This window comes from Megascapheus bottae, chromosome 27 (assembly GCF_031878675.1).
Source record: "Megascapheus bottae isolate mThoBot1 chromosome 27, mThoBot2.hap1, whole genome shotgun sequence".
Lineage (NCBI taxonomy): Eukaryota > Metazoa > Chordata > Mammalia > Rodentia > Geomyidae > Megascapheus > Megascapheus bottae.
In genome coordinates this window covers 2,229,244-2,253,016 of record NC_143535.1, presented here as the reverse complement: position 1 = coordinate 2,253,016, position 23,773 = coordinate 2,229,244, and the positions used below count along the sequence as shown (strand labels likewise).

The following is a 23,773-nucleotide window of genomic DNA, read 5'->3' as shown; positions in this document are numbered from 1 at the left end:
TATTATTTGTGCACAATAAAAAAATCTTTCTTATAATCGTTTATTATGCACCAGTAATGTGATTAACATTTGTGAGAGAAAAAAGGGAGAAGAAAGCAAAAGGGCATGAGCAAAGAACTTAAGATGACTTTTTGCAACTTCAAATCATGTACCAACTTAAATTTTAGAGTGAGATGAAGAAGTTGGAGAGAGAGAGAGAGAGAGAGAGAGAGAGAGAGAGAGAGAGAGAGAGAGAGAGAGAGAGAGAGAGAGAGAGAGAGAGAGAAAGGCTCTGTAAGGTCAAAACAAGAGAATTTCAGTCCAGTAAGCTACTTTATAAAGTACTTGTTATGGTCCATGGCCTATTGAATTATTAAATTAAAACTAACCCCAAGGGATAAACAATCGTCTCTTCAGAGATCTTCTTGTTCCTTGCCACCCAGAAGGGCTAGCAAGTTCAAGTAAAAATCAGGCATTTCAGATCAAAAATTAAAAATAAAAATTTTCTTCCAATATTCCACTAGGTAGCATGTCCTGTATTTATAGAGTTTAATGGCATTTACTATAGACTTACATCCTGTTGTGTTCAATTTTTTTTTTTTTGCCACTCCTGGGCTTGAGCTCAGGACCTGAGCACTGTCCTTGGGTTTTTTTCTCAAGGCTAGAGCTTCACCACTTGAGCCTCAGCACCATTTCCGGCTCTTTCTATGTGTGTGGTACCAAGGAATCAAACCCGGGTTTTCATGCATACTAGGCAAGCACTCTACCTCTAGGCCAAACTCCCGGCCCCTGTGATCAATTTTAATATAGATTCTCTCTTTAAAATTGTCTTTAACATTTCTGCATAATTTTGCTTTTCACTAGATCAGTCCATTTCTCTTCTCAAATACACAAACATAAATTTCCCAGTGAGTTCTACTCAATTTTTCCAGCATTAAAAAAGTAACACTCCTTTTTTTTTTCTCTTTTGCCAAGACAGGAAATATTTCCTGGAGATTAATCACTATTTTGCCTTGCAAAATAGGGAAGGTTCAGAGAAATTAGTAGATTATATCATCCTACTTTGAATTTGGGATTTTTGGAAACGGTCCTGTGCCATTTGGATGAAAGCAATCATGAGTCAGCTTGTGCATGATCCAAACAAACATTATCTCTCTATAAAAGTTGGGCTCCAGAATGCACGCCTTGAGGGAGGTAGGCAGAGAACAAGGCATTAAAGCAACACAGAGCTGAGGAGAGCCAGATGGAGATGAAGAATCTTCCAGTCCTGCTGTGGCTCTATGTGGGAATTTGCTCTGGGTACCCACTGGATGGACCTGCAAGGGGCAAGGAAGGAAGCATGGAGCTTGTTCAGGTAATAAGGGAATGTTACCATCACTCCTGGACACGGCCCACTGGGGAACAGCTCTACCTACAGGCATGCAAGATAGGAACGGCTTCAGGGGGTGAGTTAGCAATCACTGAGTGTGGAAAGGGTTTCAATAACCCATTCCCTGAGCTCCTCATTTTACGTAGGGAGAAACAAAGGTCAAAAATATGTGAGGATTTTTTTTTTACCAAAACCACTCAGCATCACAGGAATAGCAGCACTGGGCAAAGCACACAGATAACAAATGAAGAGCGTATGGACGTCTTTCTTTGAAACTTCTTGGGTTATTTTTATCCAATGTGACACATTTATAGTGTTGATGTTATGCTTATAAAGAGGAATTTATCCAACTTCTTTTTTGTAATTTAGATCCTTGTGAGAAGAAGAAAGTGGAAAATTGAGGAAATTGAAGAAATTTGTCTGAAATATACAAAAAATATGCAAGGAAAGGTTTATTGGTTTATTTTGTTTTCCACTCTTAAAGACTAGCTATTTGACTCAATTTTCTACTTTCATTGCTTTGGTAGCAAACTCAAACGAAGCTGCAGGGGCCTTTAGTTATAAAGATAAAGCAAAGGCAAGGAAAAAAATCTGAGAAATTAAATGAAAGTAGTTTTTCAGAAAACTAGAGAAATACTTCTAAAAGTGAACAGCTATGAAAACTTTCTAAAAATAGTTATGGCCAAAGACCATTAAAATGACCTAAAAATCTATGCTTTTTTTTTTCAATAGCAATACCTAGAAAACTACTACAACCTTGAAAAGGATGCCAAACAATTTGTTAAAAGAAAGGACAGTAGCCCTGTTGTGAAAAAAATCCAAGAAATGCAGCAGTTCCTGGGGCTGGAGGTGACAGGGGAGCTGGACGCCGACACGATGCAGGTGATGGGCAGGCCCCGCTGCGGCGTGCCTGACGTTGGTCACTTCGCCACCTTTCCTGGCACACCAAAGTGGGAGAAAAATCACCTGACTTACAGGTAACGGGTGAGGTGCTCACAGATGACGGTGGTTTCATCACCTGTGTCGCAGGAACGAGCACCACCTTTCTTGCTTTTTCTCATCCAGGATTGTGAATTACACACCGGATTTGCCACGACAAGCTGTGGATTCTGCCATTGAGAAAGCTCTGAGAGTCTGGGCGGAGGTGACTCCTCTCACGTTCTCCAGGATGTATGAAGGAGAGGCTGACATCATGATATCCTTTGCCGTTAGAGGTAATAAAACGAAGCAAAAATGAACTCTCCCAAAGAAAACCCCACATTTATGTGATGTTGAAAATGGATCAAAAGAGATCCTAATTCCCTATCTTTCTGATGATTTTTCTTCCTATTAGAACATGGGGACTTTATCCCCTTTGATGGACCTGGGATGGTTTTGGCCCACGCTTATGCCCCTGGGCCAGGGGTTAACGGAGATGCTCACTTTGATGATGATGAGAGCTGGACAGATGATACAAGAGGTTGGTGCCAAACAGCTCACAGAATGATGTAGTGTCAATCTCCTTTTCTATTTAGAAAACTCTTGCTAACCAGCATGCTGTAGAAATTTTTTTTTCTATTTTCTAATTGACCAGGGAATCTGCAGACTAGATTTTTATGTTAAATATTACTGGAAGCATTTCCTAATGCTTAAAAAGTTTATTCCCTATTCTGCTAATCCCAATGCAAGAAATATCATTAGGTTATTTCTCTAACAATTTTGAGCTTGTATGATCTGAAGACTACCCACCTACCTAATAGTTTAAAAAAAAATCTCACTATCACAAATTATGGATATCCAAAGATAATGGTACTGTAATAAATTTATGCCAAAATATAACCAAAATGTTGCTTATGTAATTCTTCCCATTACTTTATATTTTAAAACAGAAATCAGAATTAAATTCCAGAAACTGGGGCTCTCTTATTTTTTTTCTTTTATTCTGGGTAAGCTAACTTTTTGTAAACCCAAGGTTAAGAAGAATTTTTAGGTATTTCTGAAAGAAAAAAAACTAACCTCTGAGTACAAAGAACAAACTGTTAGATATAAAAATGATTCTTTTTTTTCAATTTATAACTTCAGAAACAGTTGCCAAGTTTTCAAAAAGTTGGCTGAAATGAGCAATGCTTCTTATGAGATTTAGTGGGGATTTGCCATAAAAAAAAATACAGAGTATGTAGGAAAAAAAAGCGGGAATTTCATGGTGGATGAAGTTCGTGGTTTGAATTTACATCTTTTGGCAAAGAACTTTCCCATAAAGATACTAATGAGCACATTCTTAAGGTCACAAGATACACAAGTAATACTTGCAAAAGTAGATTTTTTTGTGTCAACCATAATTACCCAACGCCTTCCAATTTTATCATTATGGGTTTTTTTAAATAAGTGGGGAAAAAAAGATCTGAATACAGCCAGTGCTTGTATGTTCAAAGTCTCTTTTATGACAAGTGGTAATTATGATCGGGCATGTTGGATTTTAAAGCAATTTTGCATTTGCCATTTATCACTGTTCATCTTTTTGGACTTGGTGTATGCATTAAGAAGGAGAAGGCTAACAAGTCATGCAGCCAATATTCCAGGATTTTGGCTGCCTAAAGGTTTCTGAATAGAAACATTCTAATAGAAATCAGCAGGATTCTGTTGTTTAAGGATTTCAGAATGAAGACAGAATACCTCAGGATGTGTTTAGGACTGCCACTAATAATAATATAGGAGAATATTGTTTATCTTTTCACTGACAAAGGAAGAGAAAAATTTGGTATTCTAAGTAAGTAGGTTCACAAAGTACCTGGTTTTCCTGGAGTTAAGAGCACTTGAGGAGAAAGAGCAGTTGGATATGACTAGGTACATTCTCTCGAAGATGGATCTAAAGTATGAGTCTTAAAATACACTTGGCTTTCCATTATGTAATCAGCCAAATTGCTCAAGAAAAAAACACACACAGTTGGGGGGAAAAGGTCCTGTGTGGTTCCAGGAAGCACATAAATACAAGGTAGAGCTTACATGTGTAATGTACCTTTATTTAAAGAATAAGAAACTGTTATTTATGATTTTTTTCAGTAGGGACCAACTTATTCCTGGTTGCTGCTCATGAGCTTGGCCACTCCCTGGGCCTCCTTCACTCTGCCAACCGCGAAGCTCTGATGTTCCCTGTCTACAAGACCTTCACTGATCTGGCCACTTTCCGCCTCTCCCAGGATGATGTGAATGGCATCCAGTCTCTCTATGGTAGGTGATACCAGGGACAAAGCAGGCATCGTCGCTTCCAAAGACGTGGCATCACGTCTTTGTAATGGAGCTCAGGACACCTTGAGGATGCTGGCATCCTCCAGTGTGTGCCTCCTCTATCTCCTTTAGGACCCCCCCTCTCCTCCCCGGAGGCCCCCCAGACGCCCAGCCCTCCTGAGCCTGCCACACCAACCAAGTGTGATCCTGCTCTGTCTTTCGATGCAGTCTGCACCCTGAGGGGAGAAATCTTGTTCTTTAAAGACAGGTCAGACTACAAGATCATACTTTCCTTCCCAAAGGACAATAAGGAGAAACTCACTTAGATTTGGTGCTACCCTCTCTCTGTTCATGAAAGGGTCACAATCTTGAATGGAGAGGGTGGGGGTAAAACTAGGGTTTGAAATTGGGTCTTGTGAGGCAGCGTAGTGCTCTGCCACTTTAACCATGCCGGGATTAATTTGCCCCACTTTCCAGAGAAGGTTGTGCACTGTCACCGGGCCTGGTCTAACCGGAGCCACCCCCCTCCTGAGTAGCCGGGTTACGGAGCAGAGTCTCCATGCCCAGCCTGACAAGTTCATCTAGAAGACTCGGCAGAGTGTGATTCTTGTTTTTGAATTGTGGCTCCCAAGCGTCCTGAGTCATGGTTACTTTTCAAAAAGATACAAGCAGATCTTTAGAGTCAAAACCTTACTTCCTTTCAAAATGCTACCAGAATACCGGAATCGGCCTGGTCTTTGATCATCTGATTTACTTGCTGCTGGACAAAACACTCAGACTCCATCTAGGAGTTAAGCTTTGGTTTCCCTGAAGCCCCCGTACTCATCCATGGGGAAGATATATGTGCATTCATTGAGAATTTGAGTGCAGAGTATGTATGCATATGCATACACACACACGTACACACACACACACACACACACACACACACACACACACACACACACACACACACACACCACCCACCTTTACCAAAAGCTGAAATGATAATTCAGTTAGATGCTGTTCTATGGGCACTGTGGGTAGTTCAAGCTTACACTGATGTTACTCTGGAAATCTATGATTGAAGCCAGCTTCAACCTTTGGAAAACAAGTGGAAAGGTGATGTCGTAAGGACAGCACACCTGCTTTCTGTCTGTCACACTGCCAAGAAGATGAGAGGACAGGAGAGCGTGACTGAAGCAGGTCAGTGAGGGAAAAGTTGCCAAGGGTAAAAATCTGTCTTTCATCTTGCATTTCTTTTGCCATGTATTTCAGGCATTTTTGGCGCCAGTCTCTCAGAACCATTGACCCTGAATTGTATTTGATCTCTTCCTTTTGGCCATCCCTTCCCTCAAGTATAGATGCTGCGTATGAAGTTATTAGCAAGGACACTGTCTTCATTTTTAAAGGTAAATTGTCCTTCCAAAATTCCTTTCACTTGCTGAAGTAAACCTTTCGAAAATAGAACAGGGCTTTAATGTTCTCAGCTACAGACAGTTTGGGCTACTAAAATCTTAGCCCAAGATAATGAGAAAGGAAACCGGGCATGTACTGTTTTATTTATATTTTACAAATTAAAGAACAAACACAAAACAAGATGCCCAGAGTGTAAATTCCCTCATTTGAACTTTCTATCTGCATGTTTTGCATTCAATGTCTATTAAGGAGCTGTGACTAAATCTGTAGTTCCAGCTGCATCACTGACCAGAAAAATGAAAGGTACTAAAGTATACACCTAAAACTAAACTGCCTCCCTGTGGTAACCTCAGAAGGACTGTTTTAAACCAGGCCGTCAGTTCTGGGCCATCCGAGGCCATGAGGCACAGGCTGGTTACCCACGAAGCATCCACACGCTGGGCTTCCCAGCAAAAGTGGAGAAAATTGATGCAGCCATTTCTGACAAGGAGAAGAAGAAAACATACTTCTTTGTGGAGGATGAATACTGGAGGTAAGTGGCAATAAGTGTAATGAAGCAAATTCGTTCCTTTCTTGGGGGTGGGGGACATTTTCTGCTCTACCCTTTTCCCAGCTCAGTAGGATGGAGGGCTGGGCTTTAGACAACTGTGGGGAAGTGCTTTCTTCCACCTGATGACAGGCATTTCTTAAGTACACCAGTTTGGAGTCTATGTCAACAGAGGAATTCTTCCTGTGCTCTATCCCCCCCCCATCCACACGCACCAACCCGGTTTACCTGGCATCCCTTTTCTCTCTTTCTACTCAAAACCTGCCTGTTACCCAGGGCCTGGCTTCAGTCTTGCCACCTCCATGCAGTCTTCCTTCCTGCACTCCAAACCAAACTGCCCTTTCTTACTCTGCAGGAAGAATGACACTGAGAATCCAGACTGCAACTTCTCATTTCCTTCCCAGTGTCTACAAGTTATGCTGTTTTCTCACTGCACACAACTTCATTTATGTGCATCCATACTTCTCTTCTTTGACTCTGCAGCTATGATGAGAAGAGACAGTCCATGGAGCCAGGCTTTCCCAAGAAGACAGCCGAGCACTTCCCAGGGATCGACTCTAAGGTGGATGCTGTCTTTGGACAATTTGGTAAGGGGATACTTGTTCTGTTGGCATTTGCTCTCTTAACACACCCCCATGGCATTAGAAGGAAGGGAGTTGAATAACTGTTACTAGCAGGGCTTTTTATTATAAAAGCAAACTTTCAATCCATTACTTTGGAATCAGTTTTACAACTACTTCACACCAGTTGCTGTGAATCACAAGGCTAAATAGGGTAAAATCTCTCTATGTGATGCATGCATATAAAGCCCAAAGGCTGGGATGCTACTCCGTCACACCTGAGCTGTCACCTTTCTTGATCGACTATGGAAATCCCATCACAGGAAGTAGCTGGCCTATTACTCACTCTCTGATACTCTCCTCCAGCCCATCTTATTCTGAATTCCAGGGCAAGTTCTCTGTCTTTCCTGAGTCTGTGATTGACCACAACAGTTCATGGCAAATACCTGCCTATCCTTGCAGCCCAAGTTAAAAGAAAAATAAGAATAAAGAGGTTTTTCTTCTAATAAGATAAGTGATAGCCTTCTGAGTAGCTAAGATTGCAGGCATGCACGTAGGCAAGGCATTGAAAAGACAAGATGCTATACCAATTTGACAGCTTTTCTACTGATACTCACTCACTCATTACGAAGCACTCCTCATGTTGTCCAGGACTTTCATCTTCTTGGCTTGGCAAGCATTAGAATTGATGATGAGCTTTTAAATCCCTAACTCAGCTAATCAATTGCTGGGACATTAACATGCATGAGAGCTGCATTCCTCTGTAGGAGGATTAGCAGTCTATTCTCTCACTTTCTTCTTTGAAAGAGAAGATGTAGAGCTGTCACATGAAATTTGTTAATAAAAATAAGTGGGAAGGGGACTAGAGCTGTGGAGTGAGATCATCTGTTTCAATCAATAAAAATTACTTTCTTGCCAGAGAGACAGAGGGACAGAGGGGGGGGAGAGAGAGAGAGAGAGAGAGAGAGAGAGAGAGAGAGACAGAGACAGAGAGAGAGAGAGAGAGAGAGAGAGAGAGAGAGAGAGAGAGAGACAGAGACAGAGACAGAGACAGAGACAGAGACAGAGACAGAGACAGAGACACAGAGAGAAAAGCTGATGGTTTTTATTGGATGCTAACCTGGTAGGCAGGAAAGGACCCTTGGGTATTAAGAGTTTCTTTGCTTCAGTGGAGCCAGAAATTCCCCGAGGCTATTATGCAGAAGATGGGCAGGAAGAACTTAACCTGGTGTTAGAAAGAGCTGGGCAGTGCTTCCTTCCTTCCTTGTTTCCTTCCTTCCTTCCTTGTTTCCTTCCTTCCTTGTTTCCTTCCTTCCTTCCTTCCTGAGTAAACCCACAAGCATCTGAGTGCCTTGTTCACTCATGAGGTGAAGTTAGATAGTATGGATGATAACTCTCTAAATGGACGTAGACAGTTACCATCAACTCCTTTTTTTATCTTATACAATGCTGACTACCATGTTGGTATTGAACAAAACTCTGTAAACACTTCCTGCTTTCAGTTATCTCTCATTCTGAGTTTGTACGTTGCCAAATTTCTCCGTTTAGGAAAAGGTCTTTCTCTTTCCTATATTTTCAGGATTTTACTATTTCTTCAGTGGATCTTCACAGTTGGAGTTTGACCCAAATGCAAAGAAGGTGACACACGTTTTGCAGAGTAACAGCTGGCTCCACTGTTAGGAGAGATGGGTCGAAGTTACAATGTGAACATTTTAAATGAAGACCATGCATCCCGTGCACGTCTTTGTGGCATGCGGGGGTCTGGATGCTCTGGGGCCGGCTGCCACAGGGCACAGTGGGAGCTGTGGGTCTTGTCTGTCACATCATACTAGCACAAGGTGTTCCAGTGAGCCACTTCTTAGCCTGCAGTCCCCTCAAGACTCCTACACCGAGGGGTCCTGGGGAGCAGCAGACACGTGATTGTATGGATAGAAACTTGTTATTTAATAAACATGATGCATTGCTCAGCTCATTACACTACGGTGTTGGCTTACATGTTTCAAGAATGAAGTTGTTCTTATGATCTGCGGCACTCACCACGTTAGGTATAATGTTACAGTCGGAGCCATAGACAGCCTGAGATGCGATCATCTCATGGCACGTGGCACGTGAAACAATCATACTCACTCTTCCTCTTTACCTTGCACTCTGATCTCTGCTCAGCAAAGAGATTGCTTCACATCTCTCCTATTCACACACGACATCGCCTCACATCTACCCTACATCAAAACTTCTTGCTGGGCTCCTTTTGAATGTGTCTGTACCTGGAGAAAATTGTCCACTGGAAAAATGGCAGTTATTACTACTGGGCTACCACCCCTGTGGTGTCTGTAGCACCATGCCTAGTACACGGCAAGCGCTCACTCGCTCTCTAGATGTCTGCATTCTCTTGAAAATGATTTATTCCTTTTACCCCATGGACACCACTTCTGAACGGTCAGATCCCATCACATCTGCAAGGGAAGGTTAGCAGGGAAAGAGCTCACACACCGGGGTCTTTGGGGTTCACATGAACTCTAACAAAGCTAGCCAGTACGGATGGGACTATTTTGTCCTCAAAATTGTGTCTTGGTATGGAAACAACTTCTTGGATCTACCTGACAACTTGCTAAGTGGTGAGATTGTACAGGAGGACTTCTCTGGGGAGTGTGAGCTGCTTATCTACTTCCCTCCCTGGGAAGTGTGAGTGTGAGCTGTCTATCCACCTCCAGCACTAGAGGTGTCACAGAGCTTGAGTCTGGGTGTGAGTGGGAATGCTCAGTTAGAATGCCTTGGATGGGTAGCAGAAAAGTCAAACTGTGTATACAAAGGAAATGATAGTGTGAATTACTTCACAGTGCAGGACCAAGGCAGGTTTCAGGTTCCATGTGATCACGATTCTGGTTCCTTTGAGCAGCTACTGCCTTGATTCTGCCCTTTGTACGATTATCTCCCTATTGGCTTTCCTCATAGGAGCAAAATCCCTAAGTAGTTCCAAGCACCAACCAGTCAAGCAACCCATGTGATCACTCAGTCCAACCACCAGGCTACAGAGAACTTGACCGTTACAAAGCAGGATCAACTAAGGGCTATTGTAGCAGCAATCTGCCAGACATTACACAGAGAAATTGGGGTAGAGTGAGAAAGCAGAATAAAATGGGCAGAAGTTGGACTTCTTAGAAGTTGGGCTGAGGAGGAAACAAAATTCTTTTCTTTGTCCTGGCAGACCTGATTCATAGTTCTTACACTTGCTTGGTTGGGCCAAAGGAACTAAACCATTTTTATTTCATGAACAAACAGTTTTGTGTTAGAAACTGGACTACAGTCTGATACAGACTGTTCATTTACCCACATAATAGGAGTTGGGCTGGTGGTTTGCCTCAGTGGTGTACAAGTGGGGGTCTGGAGGGATCAGTAACTTTGCTGTGGTCACATAGAAAATAGCCAGGTTCTAATTTTCTATCATCTGGCTTCAAAGATCTTATGTCTAAGGGAACCCACAGGAAGTGGCCTTATCTGGTTTAGTTTTTATTCCAATCTGTAGTATGACCCTGCTGCATCCTGCATGGGCTCGACGCTGGATCTTCCTCAGTCCTCTACCGAAACATTCCCGCAGCCTGAGGGCCAGTGCTCTGAACCACCGGTTTAGGTAGAAGGAGATTACTAGTTAGCATTACTTAAAAATACAGGATCCAGGGGGGAATCTTAGGCCTACTACTATTTCTGTCTGTAAATGTCCCCCAAGATATTTGGGTGTGAGAGACGGGGGTACATGTGTTCATGTGCTGTGAGCATGTCTATCTGTGGGGTGAGTGTGAGGCGGTGTCTTGTGTGGGAGATGCATGTACACATGCGTGAATGTAGGTACATGCTTGGGCCCCTGCACACTTGTGTGTATCAAAGCATGCACGTGTGCATGTGAGTGTATGTATGTATGTATGCGTTGGAAAGCCGTTAGCCAGGGTTTTCTTGACACCAACCGAAGCCAGCTACCTAAGCCCAGGCTTGAGGACATGTCAAGCCAGAACCAGGTCAGCAGTGATGCGACGCTGACTCCCTGAACAATGTTTCATAGTTGCTCAGCTCCTCTTGCCTTGGGCGGGTTTGCCCTAGGTACACGGTGTGCTTGTGGTTACAGGAAGAAATCCAGCACAGAAGCTGGGGGAGGTGAGGAAAGCAAAAGCTGGGAATCTATTTGGAGACTTGTTAGGTGATGTGACATGGATGAGAAAATAAAAGATAAGTTTTTCTATAATATGCTATGGTTTATGGTCAGACTACGTAGTGACCACTGCTACCTTTTTGTCTGTTTCTAAGAAGTTTGAAAAGTATATTAGAGCATTCAGTTCTTTCATTTATTAGATTAAATGGGAGCTATATGAAAACTTAGATATGCTCCATACATTTGAATTTTAAATCTGCATAGCAGACTTGAATTATTTGAAGAAAGAATTATGTTAATGTAATCATAACGTGAAGTTCTCATGAAAATGTTATTTGTGAATGAAATACCATTGAGTGATAAAAGATACTTCCACTTTTTTTTCTGCCAATCCTGAGGCTTGAACTCCAGGCCTCAGCGCTGTCCTTGGGCTTTCCTCAAGGCTAGCACTCTTACCACTTGAGCCACAGCACCATTTTTGCTTTTCTATGTATGTGGTACTGAGGAATCAAATCTGGGTCTTTGTGTATAGTAGGCAAGCACTCTACTACTAGGCAAAACTCCCAGCTCGATACTTCACATTTTAACTATACGATCAATTATTTATTGAAAAGGTAGCAAAAGAGGTATTTGTTTTTTACAAGCATATTATACACAGAAAAACAAGATTAGGAAGTCAAACTTGAAGAATAAGGTATGGTTGAAAAAGTACAGTGCTTAGCTAGTACTAAGTTCAAACTCTATACTGAAACAAAATATAATCTTAAATTTAGGTGTATTTTTAACACAGAGGATAAGTACTTTTTATGTACCTTATTTAATTCAAGCCAATGAAGTAGATGTACTGAGCTCATTTTATAAGAATTTCTGGTGTTCAGGGAGGTCACACAACCTCGTAACTCATCTGGAAAAAGAGAGCCTGAGATCTAATCTCTCCGATCTGACCCCAGGCTTATCTCTCATCCACTCAGCAGCCTCTCTGCTTTTGAGATGACATGAATCAACCTAGAAATGTGATAACAAAAGGGTGGAGCAAGGAGAGCTGCCTGTGCTAAGACTGAATGACCTGGAAAAGAGATGGAGGAGGCTGACAAAAAGGGTAGGTTAAGAGTGATTTAGAAATAGATATACACAACTAACTGTTCCTCTTGTTTCTTGCTTCTGAATTTCAACTTGGGAATGATGCTGCTGATATGAAAGATAAACATAAAGAGTATAGAATAAACAATAAATATAGCAAATAAACACATTGTGTCATATGTTGGACAGGAGATAAGTATTGTGGAAAAGAAATGTAGAATGAGGATTGCAAGTAAAGGTGAATAGCATTACGGAGTGAGTTTCACCAAGAAGCCAGCACTCCAGCAACTGGAGAAGGTGAGAAGACCTCGCCCATCATCCTATGAGAACAGTGTTTCCCATGGAGAAAACAGCTAGAAGTAATGCAAAGGTGCAGAGTGCTTGGGCTGTTCAAGAAGCAATGAGCTTTTGTTGAATGAATGAACAAGCTAGGGAAGAAAGTGAGGTTTACCATAACTATGAAGAGGCAAAGATCAGAAGACAATAATTACAATATGGAATTTTACGAAGTCCACATTCCATGACACAGTCAATGCAATGGCATGGTGAATAACTTGGCTAAGCAGTATGATTTCCTTTTTGCAGATAACATTCAAGGTTTCGGATAACACCCACTCAGTGACTGTATCCACATTCTGCCTACCATGTTTTAAGTAAATACCACAATCCTAGTGTCCAGTGACTTGAGTCACTTTCTCTTTATCAGAAACCAAGTTTTCTATGCCTAGGATGTGTGCATATCTGCAGGGGAGTGAGAGACACCTGCGTTCACTCATTGACTCTCTGACATTCTGGGGACAGGGGAACTCATGGTTGATGGGTTATTTCCACTTGGAGAATAATCCTGAATATCAAAGTAACAATGTCTGACAACTGTTAAGTGTCTAACACACCAAGTGTAGCCATAAAACTGTCAGATGGCCACATACAGGGAGATTATAGAGTCGAATAATTCATTGTTCAACATGTGTCACTCCAAAAACAAAGTAGTATTAGATATTTAAGATTTCAGAGTAAAGGATGCTTCAAGATTTGTAGGACAACAATAGGTGAGGAAAAAAAGTGAAACTCAACTGGATTAATAAAACCGAAGGGGCTGCATTTCCAAGAAACTAAGAAACAAGATTAAAATATAAAAAGTGAGTTTCAGATGGGAAATACAAACCTAAGCATGGCCAACATTTGCTTGGATTTGGATTCCTAGCTTTCTGCTCTAGATTTTTATGGGTTTTTCTGTTGTTTGCGTTTCACAGTCAGATAACTATATACTAGCCCTAACTTGGAGGTTACATATGTCTATTTCAGAATTTCTTCTATGAATTCCTAAATAAAAATTTCAGGATACAGAACCACTTGAACCTGAGACTGTTTATTTTCCCAAAACTTAATTTTAAAATCCTTTGTCATTTCAGGAAGAAATTTAACAAAAAGCTATTTTAAGCAACCAGTTTCCAGTTCACGTCAGCAGCCCTGGAGCATAACAAAACACTTTGGTGTTGGGGGAGATGGCTGTGAGGCTGTCCTGGAGACCACGGTGGGCACAGCTGGCATGCCGTGGGTGGGGTCTCGGTCCCTACCTTGGCTTGGAAAACTCTGCTCATCTAGTGTACAAACTGTAGGTTTTGTTCTGTTTTTCTAAATTACAATAGTTTACAAGTTTGAAAAGTGCTGAATGTGTGGGCATTTCATGAGCCACTTCTCCATGATAATTTATGAGTTTCTTGCTCAATCCTTGGTGGTCACATGCTTTTCTTGTGACTAGCTCGGTGACCCTTGTTTCCTAGGCCTCAGGGGAGCTGGAAGGGGAAGGGGCTACCTCTTCTACTACCAGAGTTGCTCATGGTCAAAGTGTGCCTGTGTCTGACTCCTAGACATTAGAGCTCCTCTCTCTCTCTTCTCCTGCCCCTGTGTGAGGGTCACACTTCAGTGCCGTGTTCACGTCCCACCCCCACGTCTGATGTCCGTGAGAAGAAGATTCATTTTCCTGAGAGTCTCCTCCAATTCCTCTTGTTCTCTGGAATTCAATGTTACTCCACTCTGGTGAGGAAGTCGTGGTGATGTGAGCAGAGAGGAGGCGGGTGCTTTCAGGTCGATCGGAGACAGACCCCGGGGCATTCTTTAGGAATGCCTCTGACATGGTGAGGAAGGCAGAAATCCACAGGTGAGAAAAGTCCTGAGAAAGCAAAGAGGATGCAGTGGAGAAAAGGAGAGAGGGGGTGGGAAGGAGCAGACCAGTGTTTCTGAGCTCTACATCTTATGTAACTATTGTCAAGAAGTGAGGGTGGGGAAGGAGCCGAGAAGCCACGGAAGTCTCACCAAGAGTGGTTGAGGTAGCACAAATGATACCACGACAGTTTCATGTGGACCAGGATTGCAGCTTTCACCACATAGCCACACACCTCTTTTACTCTGGAGGAAAGGTTCAATTACAATCTTTCCACAGGTGAATGTGTAAGTACATAGGTAAATGAATACAGAAAGAATAAACCTGTGGCATCTATCCCCATGCAGCAGAGACATGCCTGCATTGAGAAGAGCAAGGATGTCTAAAAAATAAGACACCACAGTCATCCTTGGTGTCTCGCCCGTCCCCACGTCACCTAGTTCATTCTGACGGGGTTCTGTTCATTCCATGATGCTGAGGGCAGGTTGTGCACAGGACAGGGAATTGGCTCACTGCCTGGGTCATCTTGGGCAAGGCCCTCACATCCTAGTTTGGGGTGAAGATGAAGGGAAAGCAGGGTGGTGTGGGGCTAGCATTTCAGCAAAGGCAGCAGGGGATCCGGGTAGTCTGAGAGAGCTAACAAGTACTTACAGCACTGCCCGACCCCACACACCCAGTGTTCGAGCCCCCTACCCACCCCCTCCTGCCCTGGGAGCAAAGTGTATGCAGACACCAGGAGTATTTTATGGCCTGTAGTGATGTAGGAAAACCCATGTTTTTCAAAAGGCCACTGAATATGGTGTGCCCATCTGTGGAACAGGGCCTTTGTCAAACAGGATGACGGGATCAGGAGAAAACTGTTTACATGGTGAAGAATGCCTGCTTCACGCACCCTGTTTGATATTAATCATGGACTGATTGCAACACTCAGCTAACTCAAATAATCTGCTTGGAGACATTAGTTTTGAGTTTTTTTATGATGATGATTGCTCAGGCAATTTGTTGCTAACCAAGAGGATGTTATAAAACATGAGTCAGACAGCCTCCAGCTCTCTGGAAGTTCTAGGATATAAAGGCAGAACTTCCCTGCTCAGACCCTGGAATGGAAGGCAATAGGAAGACATTGGTGGCTTTGACAGACAGAAGATCTGAGTTCAGCATGCCTCGCTTTTCCCTGCTGCTGCTTATGCTCTGTGGTGTGGGATCTCACAGCTTCCCCGTGGCTCCAGAATCCCAACAAGACGTGGAGATGGTCCAGGTAAATGCTGCTTTGCACAGGCTAGCAACCCCAGTCCTTGGTCTGCATTAGTACAGTAGCAGCTAAAGACTGATTTCCTTCCAAAACAAATGCTTTGTGTCAGAAATGGAATTCTCCCCCAAACACTTGCACCCCAGCACAGACTCCCTGTCTCCCAGGCAAAGGCCAGAGGGGACTGGAGAAGCAGAATGCAGTTCGTACTCTACAGATCCTAGATATGCTACAACCCCGCTCTACAAAGTCTGCTGTGGCAGGAGGCTCAGGCTTCTTAGTAATTAATGGTGGAGAGATTTCTGCTCTCCTCATTTTTCCACACACAAGGATCTAAAGGAAAGCTTTACACGAGGCTCTTTATTGTGGCTTACAAAATACTGTCAATTTTTTAACTGATTAGTGTTTTCCATTCAGTGTTTCAAGTATTTTATCTCTTGTCAGAAATACCTGGAAAAATACTACGATTTGGATGAGGGGAGACACATCGAGAAGAGCAGGAACAGCGGTTCTGCGGTTGAAAAGCTGAAGCAAATGCAGGAATTCTTTGGGCTGCAAGTTACTGGGAAGCCAGATGCTGAGACGGTGAAGGTGATGAAGAAGCCTAGATGCGGGGTGCCCGACGTGGCTCAGTTTGTCCTCACTCAGGGGAACCCTCGCTGGGAGAAAACAGATCTCACTTACAGGTAAATAATCGAATGGAGCACCAAAATGAGAGCACGGTTGGCCATTGGAGAAGGAAGAAATAGGGTCTAATGATTTCCATTTTACCTTATTCCCTGTTCTGCATTTCACTTTGTTTAAAGGATTGAGAATTATACGCCAGATTTGTCCAACGCAGAGGTGGACCACGCCATAGAGAAAGCCTTTCGACTCTGGAGTAATGTGACACCCCTGACATTTACCAAGCTCTCTGAGGGCCAAGCAGATATCATGATATCCTTTGTCAGAGGAGGTAAAGTCTTCATCCTGCCCTCATATCTCTTCGGATTGCAGTTAGACTTTCTTGTTGAAGAACACTTGGTTTTACTGGGCTTAGGAGAGACACTTGTTCACACTGCATGGAAGTCTGCTGGCCCCTTAACAGTGCTAAAAGTTGTTTCCTGAGCTAGCCCTAGAGGAGAGCCAGAAGAGCTGTGCATGACTTTTTTTTTTTTTTTTTGGCAGATCACCGTGACAATTCTCCCTTTGATGGACCTGGAGGAAACCTTGCTCATGCTTTTCAGCCAGGCCCAGGAATTGGAGGAGATGCTCATTTCGATGAAGATGAAAGGTGGACTAACAATTTCAGAGGTATGTCAGCTGCTTTGCTTGTCTCACTTCACCCTTCATGGTTTACTGTAATATTGGTTGATTTGACAGATTCATCAGTAGAAGGAGGCATTTTTCTGCTACTCCTCAGAAAGTTAATAGTACATTTAGAAAAGTGTAACAGAGGATCTTTTCTGCTAGTTTCTGTTCATTTCATGACAAATAGAACGCTCTAAAATTTCAATTAAGAAAATGTTGAAATTTTTCATGTTTTACTTATGAAGACCGACATGGAATTTTCTTTACAAGAAAAACACAATGGAATTTAACAGTAGTGAGACACCTATGTACAGTTTAAAGGAAAGAGGGCCAGCTATACATTTATAGTTTTATAAATAATAAATGTCAAATATTAACATAACTTTATGGCTTCTCTGTGAAATAAAATGCACCAGAAAATCATTAACAAGACTGACTCATTTATATTAACACTCAGTCAGTAAAAATGCCCTAATCCTCTCAGTGTAGCCTAGGCTTCAGGCTTGCCTATGTCTCTTCATTATTAATATTTGCATGCCTATATTATGTGTATTTCAAAAAACTCAATAAAATGTGTTCATTAAACCCTGCAGAGTGTTTTTGCAACATCTCAAAACTGAACACGTTTCAAATAATTGCAAATGGGTTTCTTGACCATTTCAGATTATAATTTGTATCGTGTTGCCGCTCATGAGCTGGGCCACTCCCTTGGACTCTCTCACTCCATGGATATCGGGGCACTCATGTACCCCAACTACATCTTCAGTGGAGATGTTCAGCTAGCTCAGGATGACATTAACGGCATCCAAACCATATACGGTGGGTAGTCTTTATACCCTCATCAGACAAAGCATCCCTCAGTTGTGTAGCTCTCCAGGAGAAGAGCTAATCCTGGCTCTCCTATTTCCTTTAGGCCCCTCCAAAAATCCCACCCAGCCCACAGGCTCACAGACCCCGGAGGTGTGTGACAGCAAGCTCACATTTGATGCCATAACTACAGTCAGGGGAGAACTGATGTTCTTCAAAGACAGGTAAGCTCTCGGTTCTTTGTAGTGTTCTGCACTCACTAATATGGGCCACGAATATGTGTGCTGATTCTGTGAGTGCTCACATCCGTCATTACGCTGTAGAACTGCCGGCCTACATAATAGATTTGCATATGAATGCAGCCATATATTGTTCTCTCATAGCAATCAGGTCATTTGATTCTCAGAAAACATTGTTTTTTAAAAACTCATTAAATATAATCCTATCTGATTGATGGGTAAATTAAGGCAGACAGAAAGAAAGACCCTGGGGGGTCACAGGTGATGTAAGACTAGATGTAAACCGCATGACTTGATGTGGCTCAGTGTTAAGGGAACAGTCTTACCAAGATAAACCTGGCAAGACAGTTATTTTAGAGATGACTCCAGGCAAAACAGGATCAGTTCTATGAATCACAGGAACTTAAGGGACTCTGAGATCACTTACACATCTCCGTATCAGGAAAACCCAGAAAGCCAGAGATAGTAACTGACCTGCCCTAATCTCCGAGCCAGGAAGATGCGAGACTGGCCAAGAAGTCAGGTTCTGATGCCCCGGCCAGTCTCCTCTGTGGTCTGGAGTCTAGAAATCTTTCCCTCAGCCCACATGACAATGTCTTCTCCATGGCCAAGTTCACGGGCCCTTATGAATTTAGAATCTCATCCAAGACAACAAGGGAGTGGTTGCGTAAGCGAAGAATAAAGCTAACCTTTGCCTCTGACTAACCATGTGGCCTCAGGTACCTCCCTCGGAACAAGTCATCGCGTATGTTTCGTAAAAAGGCCTGATGGGTGGAGGTAAAGGTTGAACAGTAAGTTCAGCCAGCCTTCTGCACCTGGCAGTTGTATCTCTGTGCATTCAATGAACTGGCTTTTAAAACGAGAACTGTATAAAACATGTACACTTTCTTGTCGTGAGTCTCTAAACAAAACTAACAACTGCTTCTAGCATTTACACTGTATTAGGTATTATAAGGTATCACAGGATGACTTAAAGTAGAAGATAGATACAGATGATATGTGATAAAATTATATACCATTTTAGATTTGAGACTTGAGCAGGCATTCTTGAGACCATTCCCCATCAGATAAGGAGGGATGAATACATCTCCTCAATTCAGGAAAGTAGCATTGAGTTCCCATGGTAACATATTGTGGCTGCCTCCCAGTAGCTAAGCCAACCTAATTTGTGAAGAACTTTCCAAGTAGACTGTGAACTAGAGACATTATTAAAAGCATATTATAAGAAGAAAAGTTATGTTTGAATAAAAATAATATCACTTTGTAATTATTATATGATTTATGTTTTTGAGGTTATTGATGCTTACTGTATTCAACTGCTGAAGAACGACACCGTGGTGTCCTCGTGTGACTTTCAAAATGGGCCATGGTGTAATCAGTAGAAACCTTGGCTCTCCTAGCGGAGATTTACAATAGAACAAAATCTAGAGACATAAGGCCAAATAGTATGACACTAAATGTAAGGACCTCCAGGAGAAGGAAATAAAAGCCATATAATGAGTGACTGCCGTCCTTAATGTACTATGTTATCTCTCATCTCTTTTGCCATCCCTTGGTTATCTCATATTGTTACAATATTTTACCTTGTTATCTGATATATTTTATATGTGCTTAATTGGTTATTTGAAATTGGATAGGGAAGGGGGGAAATCAAGATAAGTGGGGCGAGGGTGGGAGGGAAATGGGGACTATGTCATAAGAAGTTAGGCACCTTCTATACGGTGAATATAATGTAACCCTTCTATTAATCACAATTAAAAAATGGGCCATGGTGGGAGTTTCTCTATGGGAAAGTAGGCAGCTCTTTCTATGCTCTATCCCCTTCTCTGGAGAAGCAGATAGTAAATAGTTCCAAAATATCATAGATGCTGGTGCCAGGAAAGAGCTGGATGTCAATCAGATTTATAAGGATTAGACAAAAACCTCATTTTCTTCACTTTTCCAATCAGGTTCTACATGCGTGCCAATCCTGTTTACCCAGAAGTTGAGCTCAACTTCATTTCTATTTTTTGGCCAAATCTGCCTAGTGGAATTGAAGCTGCTTATGAACTCACTGAGAGGGATGAAATCAGGTTTTTCAAAGGTAAGGCTTCAGCAGGTTTTTCACTCACCCTGGGTTGAGGTGCGATGATGAGGATGGCAATTTAACAGCCTCATCAGAGGCTGCTAATGAGGAGTCCATCAGCTTACTTTAAAACCACACCATATATTGAGAATGAGTAAAAAGTAAAAGGCTGAAGACAGAACTTCTCAGGGTCTGTTTATGAATCTGAACTTTCAAGTGGGTTTTATGTACAAATTAGGCATAAAATCCTTCCATATTGTTAGGGCTACTCAGAAATAAAATTGAAAGATGGTCTAAGTTTATAGAGGATAAAAATAAAAGACTTGGTTTACGTGGTTTCCTTTCTTCCCTTGAGGGTAGAGAGTCCTCGGGTGGCAAAGCTGTTACTGGACTCTAAGCCAGGGCTCTTTCCATTGTTCCAATCTCTTTGGTGATGAGTGCATTTGTACTTATTAGAAAAGTAGTCCATGCTACTGAGAAAGCATTTTGGTGAACTTAAATAGTCATGGCTTCAGGACCTTATCCTCGGTTTTAAAAAGGTGGAGATTTCTGGCTGTAAATGAGCAGGCTTTAGTCAGCGTATGTTCACATATTCAGAACTGTAGTCTGATGGCATGCTCTGAATTCAGGATCACAAAGTTTACTGTCCATTAGCTTTGCCCAGGAAATGTCAGAAAAAAAGAATGAACACAAATTGGTTTGAAATAGATAGGATTCTAGCATCAGTATTTAAAGACAAAAATCTCTTCCTAGAGAGTTTGTCACCTGTGGCTACCGTGCTGCTCCAGCACTGTGGAACTTCAGAACGTGGCTGTGAGTGTGGCTGTCTGTAGGAGCTCAAGGCTGTCATGGCTGTCTCTTGTTTGATTGACAGGGAGTAAGTACTGGGCTGTGCGCGGACAGGACATGCTCCAGGGATACCCCAGGGACATCTACAGCTCTTTCGGCTTCCCCAGAACTGTGAAGCATATCGACGCTGCTGTTTCAGATGAAGACACTGGAAAAACATACTTCTTCGTTGCTAATAAGTACTGGAGGTAAAGACTGACACACACACACCATTGGGATACCAAATCTTTCTGTCTAGAAAGAGTCTGAGATGAATTTCTGATTGCCTTGGCCAGTTTCCTTCTCTGTGAATGACGGCAGCCAGTTACCAGCCATTGAGTCCGTGGACTAGAAATTAGTGCCAGGACTACAGGGAGCATATGATATTGAGTCTTTAAAAAAGAAATGTCAAAATGAAGGCATTTGTTTTCATGGAGTTACCTAGGCCAAAAGGAACTTGGCTTTCCTAGCATTTCCTTACATAGTATAACACATACTGAATGGTTAAAATTCAACGTTGGATTTTAGAAGGATATTATAAATGTTAGTTCACTTGACATTCTGTATCTTCTTCTCCAATATCTAGAATGAAAAGCTCTGACTAACTTCATACTGTGGCACTTTTCCTATAATGCTTTTTAGAATTTTCTTGTTTAGCAGAAGGGTCTGATGTTCCAAATTCCTTTTATACCAGGTATGATGAACGTAAACAGTCCATGGATACAGGTTATCCCAAAATGATAGCACATGACTTTCCTGGAATTGGCCACAAGGTTGATGCTGTTTTTAAGAAAAATGGTAGGTGAATGCAAATGATTTCCTCCATTTTGTTGTCAAGGTGACTGAATTAGTATTGCTATTTGGAAGAACAAATGCCTAAGATATTTGTGGTAGCCACATGAGGTGCTCACAAGTTCAACTTAAGCCTAGAGACCACTTACATAATAAGCAGATCCCTTTTGTTTTCTTCCCAGGTTTTTTTTATTTCTTTCATGGAACAAGGCAATACAAATTCGATCCAAAAACAAAGCGAATTCTGGCTCTCCAGAAAGCTAACAGCTGGTTCAACTGCAGGAAAAATTAAAAAGCCGCATCAGAGTTCATGGACAAGGTGTTTTGTGAGCCCACGGAAAACATATTTCTCACGAGCCATATATTTGTTTTCAATGTTTTATTTGAATTCTAGAAGCACAAATGCGCAGACCTATTTATGCTTAGGAGCCCTCTATTTATACTTTATTATGCATGTTTATAATTCACAGTATAATGTTTTATATTTTGATATAATGTAGTTTCACAATTGATGGCTGAATAAAGGTCAGGTTCCTGGTCCACAGGCCCACATGAGCCAGTGTGGGAAAGAAGATTATTACCAGGATTGAGCCTGATCCTTGCGTCGAGTTTCAACGATGAGTGTCTCTAAAGGGAGTCAAGAGACATGAGCCTACAGCAAAGGGAAAATGGCTCCAGAACACACAAACAAGTATTCAAGGGATGACTCTTCTTATTCAAAATAAAGCATTTGATATGTGGAATAAATCCATGCTTGTCTCTGCCACATGACTTCTATTACACGTATCATGTTGTTATTGTCTGACAATAAATCCACACTTTACAGAGATTAGTTCTCAATTTTTAAAGAAAAGAGGAACAATATTCAGAGATTTGTATGTACGAAACTTTCAAATTTCTATGGAAGAAAGGGACTGATCCTGTCTCAAACAGAGCCCAAACTTGATTTTAGGCACACTATGTGAAAGCAGGATATATCTTTCTAAACAGATTCATAGTCTCTGCTGAGCAGGAGGAAGGGCTACATCTCCCCCAAAGTCCCATGCTTCCACAGTGCAGGAGGAGGGGCCTGGCGGTCAGTAGGCATCTAACTGCTTCTAAGAGAAGAGAGAAGGGGAGGGGAGGGGATTGGGGATGTGTGCGTGCACACGTGCATCCAGGCATGCCCTCATGAGTGCATGTGCTACTGAAGTGGGAAAAGAGTACTTGTATTTTGCAAGAACAGTTGGCTACTCGATCTGAGCAGTTACTGATATGTGTGATCCCAAAATGACATGACTTTAGAGTCTGAGAGGCTTAAAAAGATAGGTGACAAATAGGGCTCTGACTCACTGGCTTCTAAGACATCCTGTGTTTGTTCCCTTGATGAGATTTGAGCAAATCCTGTTTGCTACCTGTCTCATGCAGTAAGACCCTTCGGGAGGAAGGACCAAGTAGAAGACCCTGAAAGTTCTTTTCCCAGATTTTGGATAGAAGCAATAAAGTCACCATACCTTGGGAGGACTGCACAAAGGTACTACCAAAGACTTCAATGTAAAAAGGAGGAGAAAATCCCACGTTAATTTCTTCAATTAATCCTAGAAGTGGCTATAAATGCCAAACCCATCATGGTGGTTTTTCTGGACCTCTGTAAACTTAGCTAATGGGTAGCTAGCATGACGGTCATGCTTTCCTGAAGGAAGTTCACACAGAATGATAATAAAGGAAATCTCTAAACCTTCTTCCATTATCTATAAACCCAGGAGTACACTGGAGTTGGTAGTTTTTCTATAGCATGAATTCGTAAACTATAATTCTTAATGAAATTATCAGAGGAGATAAGATGGCTAAAATTTCAACAATTGCGTTCCATTTGGAAGCAACCAAGTTGGTATTAAAAGTATGTTTTCTCTCATACGTGGGAACTGTACCTATAATATAGCGGGACATGATAACCTATACAGGACTCTAAGCATTCACACATAGACTGAAGGAGGATAACCTTAGGGGAGGAACATTAAGAATACTATTTATTGAGGGGCCGGGAGTTTGGCCTAGTGGTAGAATGCTTGCCTAGCATGC

General features: G+C 42.0%; 2 protein-coding genes and 1 long non-coding RNA gene across 5 annotated transcripts in view; 2 read left to right on the top strand and 1 right to left on the bottom strand.

Annotated features, from left to right (window-relative positions):
* Positions 1 to 23,773, bottom strand: part of LOC150045408 (uncharacterized) — a 262,795-nt gene that overhangs the window by 144,083 nt on the left and 94,939 nt on the right. The window lies entirely within an intron of this gene.
* LOC150045415 (stromelysin-1-like) lies at positions 1,183 to 8,994 on the top strand. 2 transcript variants are annotated; one of them, XM_090319781.1, is made up of 10 exons: positions 1,183 to 1,333; positions 2,081 to 2,325; positions 2,414 to 2,562; positions 2,682 to 2,807; positions 4,391 to 4,555; positions 4,685 to 4,820; positions 5,810 to 5,943; positions 6,323 to 6,482; positions 6,981 to 7,084; positions 8,637 to 8,994. In XM_090319781.1, exons 1-10 carry the CDS (start codon positions 1,223 to 1,225, stop codon positions 8,735 to 8,737), a joined length of 1,431 nt encoding a protein of 476 aa, XP_090175907.1. In that variant the 5' UTR covers positions 1,183 to 1,222; the 3' UTR covers positions 8,738 to 8,994. The 2 variants fall into 2 exon arrangements, with proteins under 2 accessions (XP_090175907.1, XP_090175906.1); XM_090319780.1 differs by having other exon boundaries at positions 4,388 to 4,555.
* On the top strand, positions 15,472 to 22,463 carry Mmp1 (matrix metallopeptidase 1). The gene is made up of 10 exons (XM_090319254.1): positions 15,472 to 15,700; positions 16,136 to 16,377; positions 16,498 to 16,646; positions 16,859 to 16,984; positions 17,645 to 17,800; positions 17,895 to 18,012; positions 19,977 to 20,110; positions 20,967 to 21,129; positions 21,615 to 21,718; positions 21,895 to 22,463. The coding sequence occupies exons 1-10, from the start codon at positions 15,545 to 15,547 to the stop codon at positions 22,002 to 22,004; spliced, it is 1,458 nt and encodes a 485-aa protein (XP_090175380.1). The 5' UTR covers positions 15,472 to 15,544; the 3' UTR covers positions 22,005 to 22,463.

Bases quoted from the DNA above. Each gene is read 5' to 3' on its own strand.
- LOC150045415 (XM_090319780.1), top strand. From the start codon at position 1,223: ATGGAGATGAAGAATCTTCCAGTCCTGCTGTGGCTCTATGTGGGAATT. The intron at 4,556-4,684 runs GTAGGTGATACC...TATCTCCTTTAG, and splicing joins TGGCATCCAGTCTCTCTATG to GACCCCCCCTCTCCTCCCCG. The intron at 4,821-5,809 runs GTCAGACTACAA...CATGTATTTCAG, and splicing joins ATCTTGTTCTTTAAAGACAG to GCATTTTTGGCGCCAGTCTC.
- Mmp1 (XM_090319254.1), top strand. From the start codon at position 15,545: ATGGAAGGCAATAGGAAGACATTGGTGGCTTTGACAGACAGAAGATCT. The intron at 15,701-16,135 runs GTAAATGCTGCT...ATCTCTTGTCAG, and splicing joins AAGACGTGGAGATGGTCCAG to AAATACCTGGAAAAATACTA. The intron at 20,111-20,966 runs GTAAGGCTTCAG...TTTGATTGACAG, and splicing joins TGAAATCAGGTTTTTCAAAG to GGAGTAAGTACTGGGCTGTG.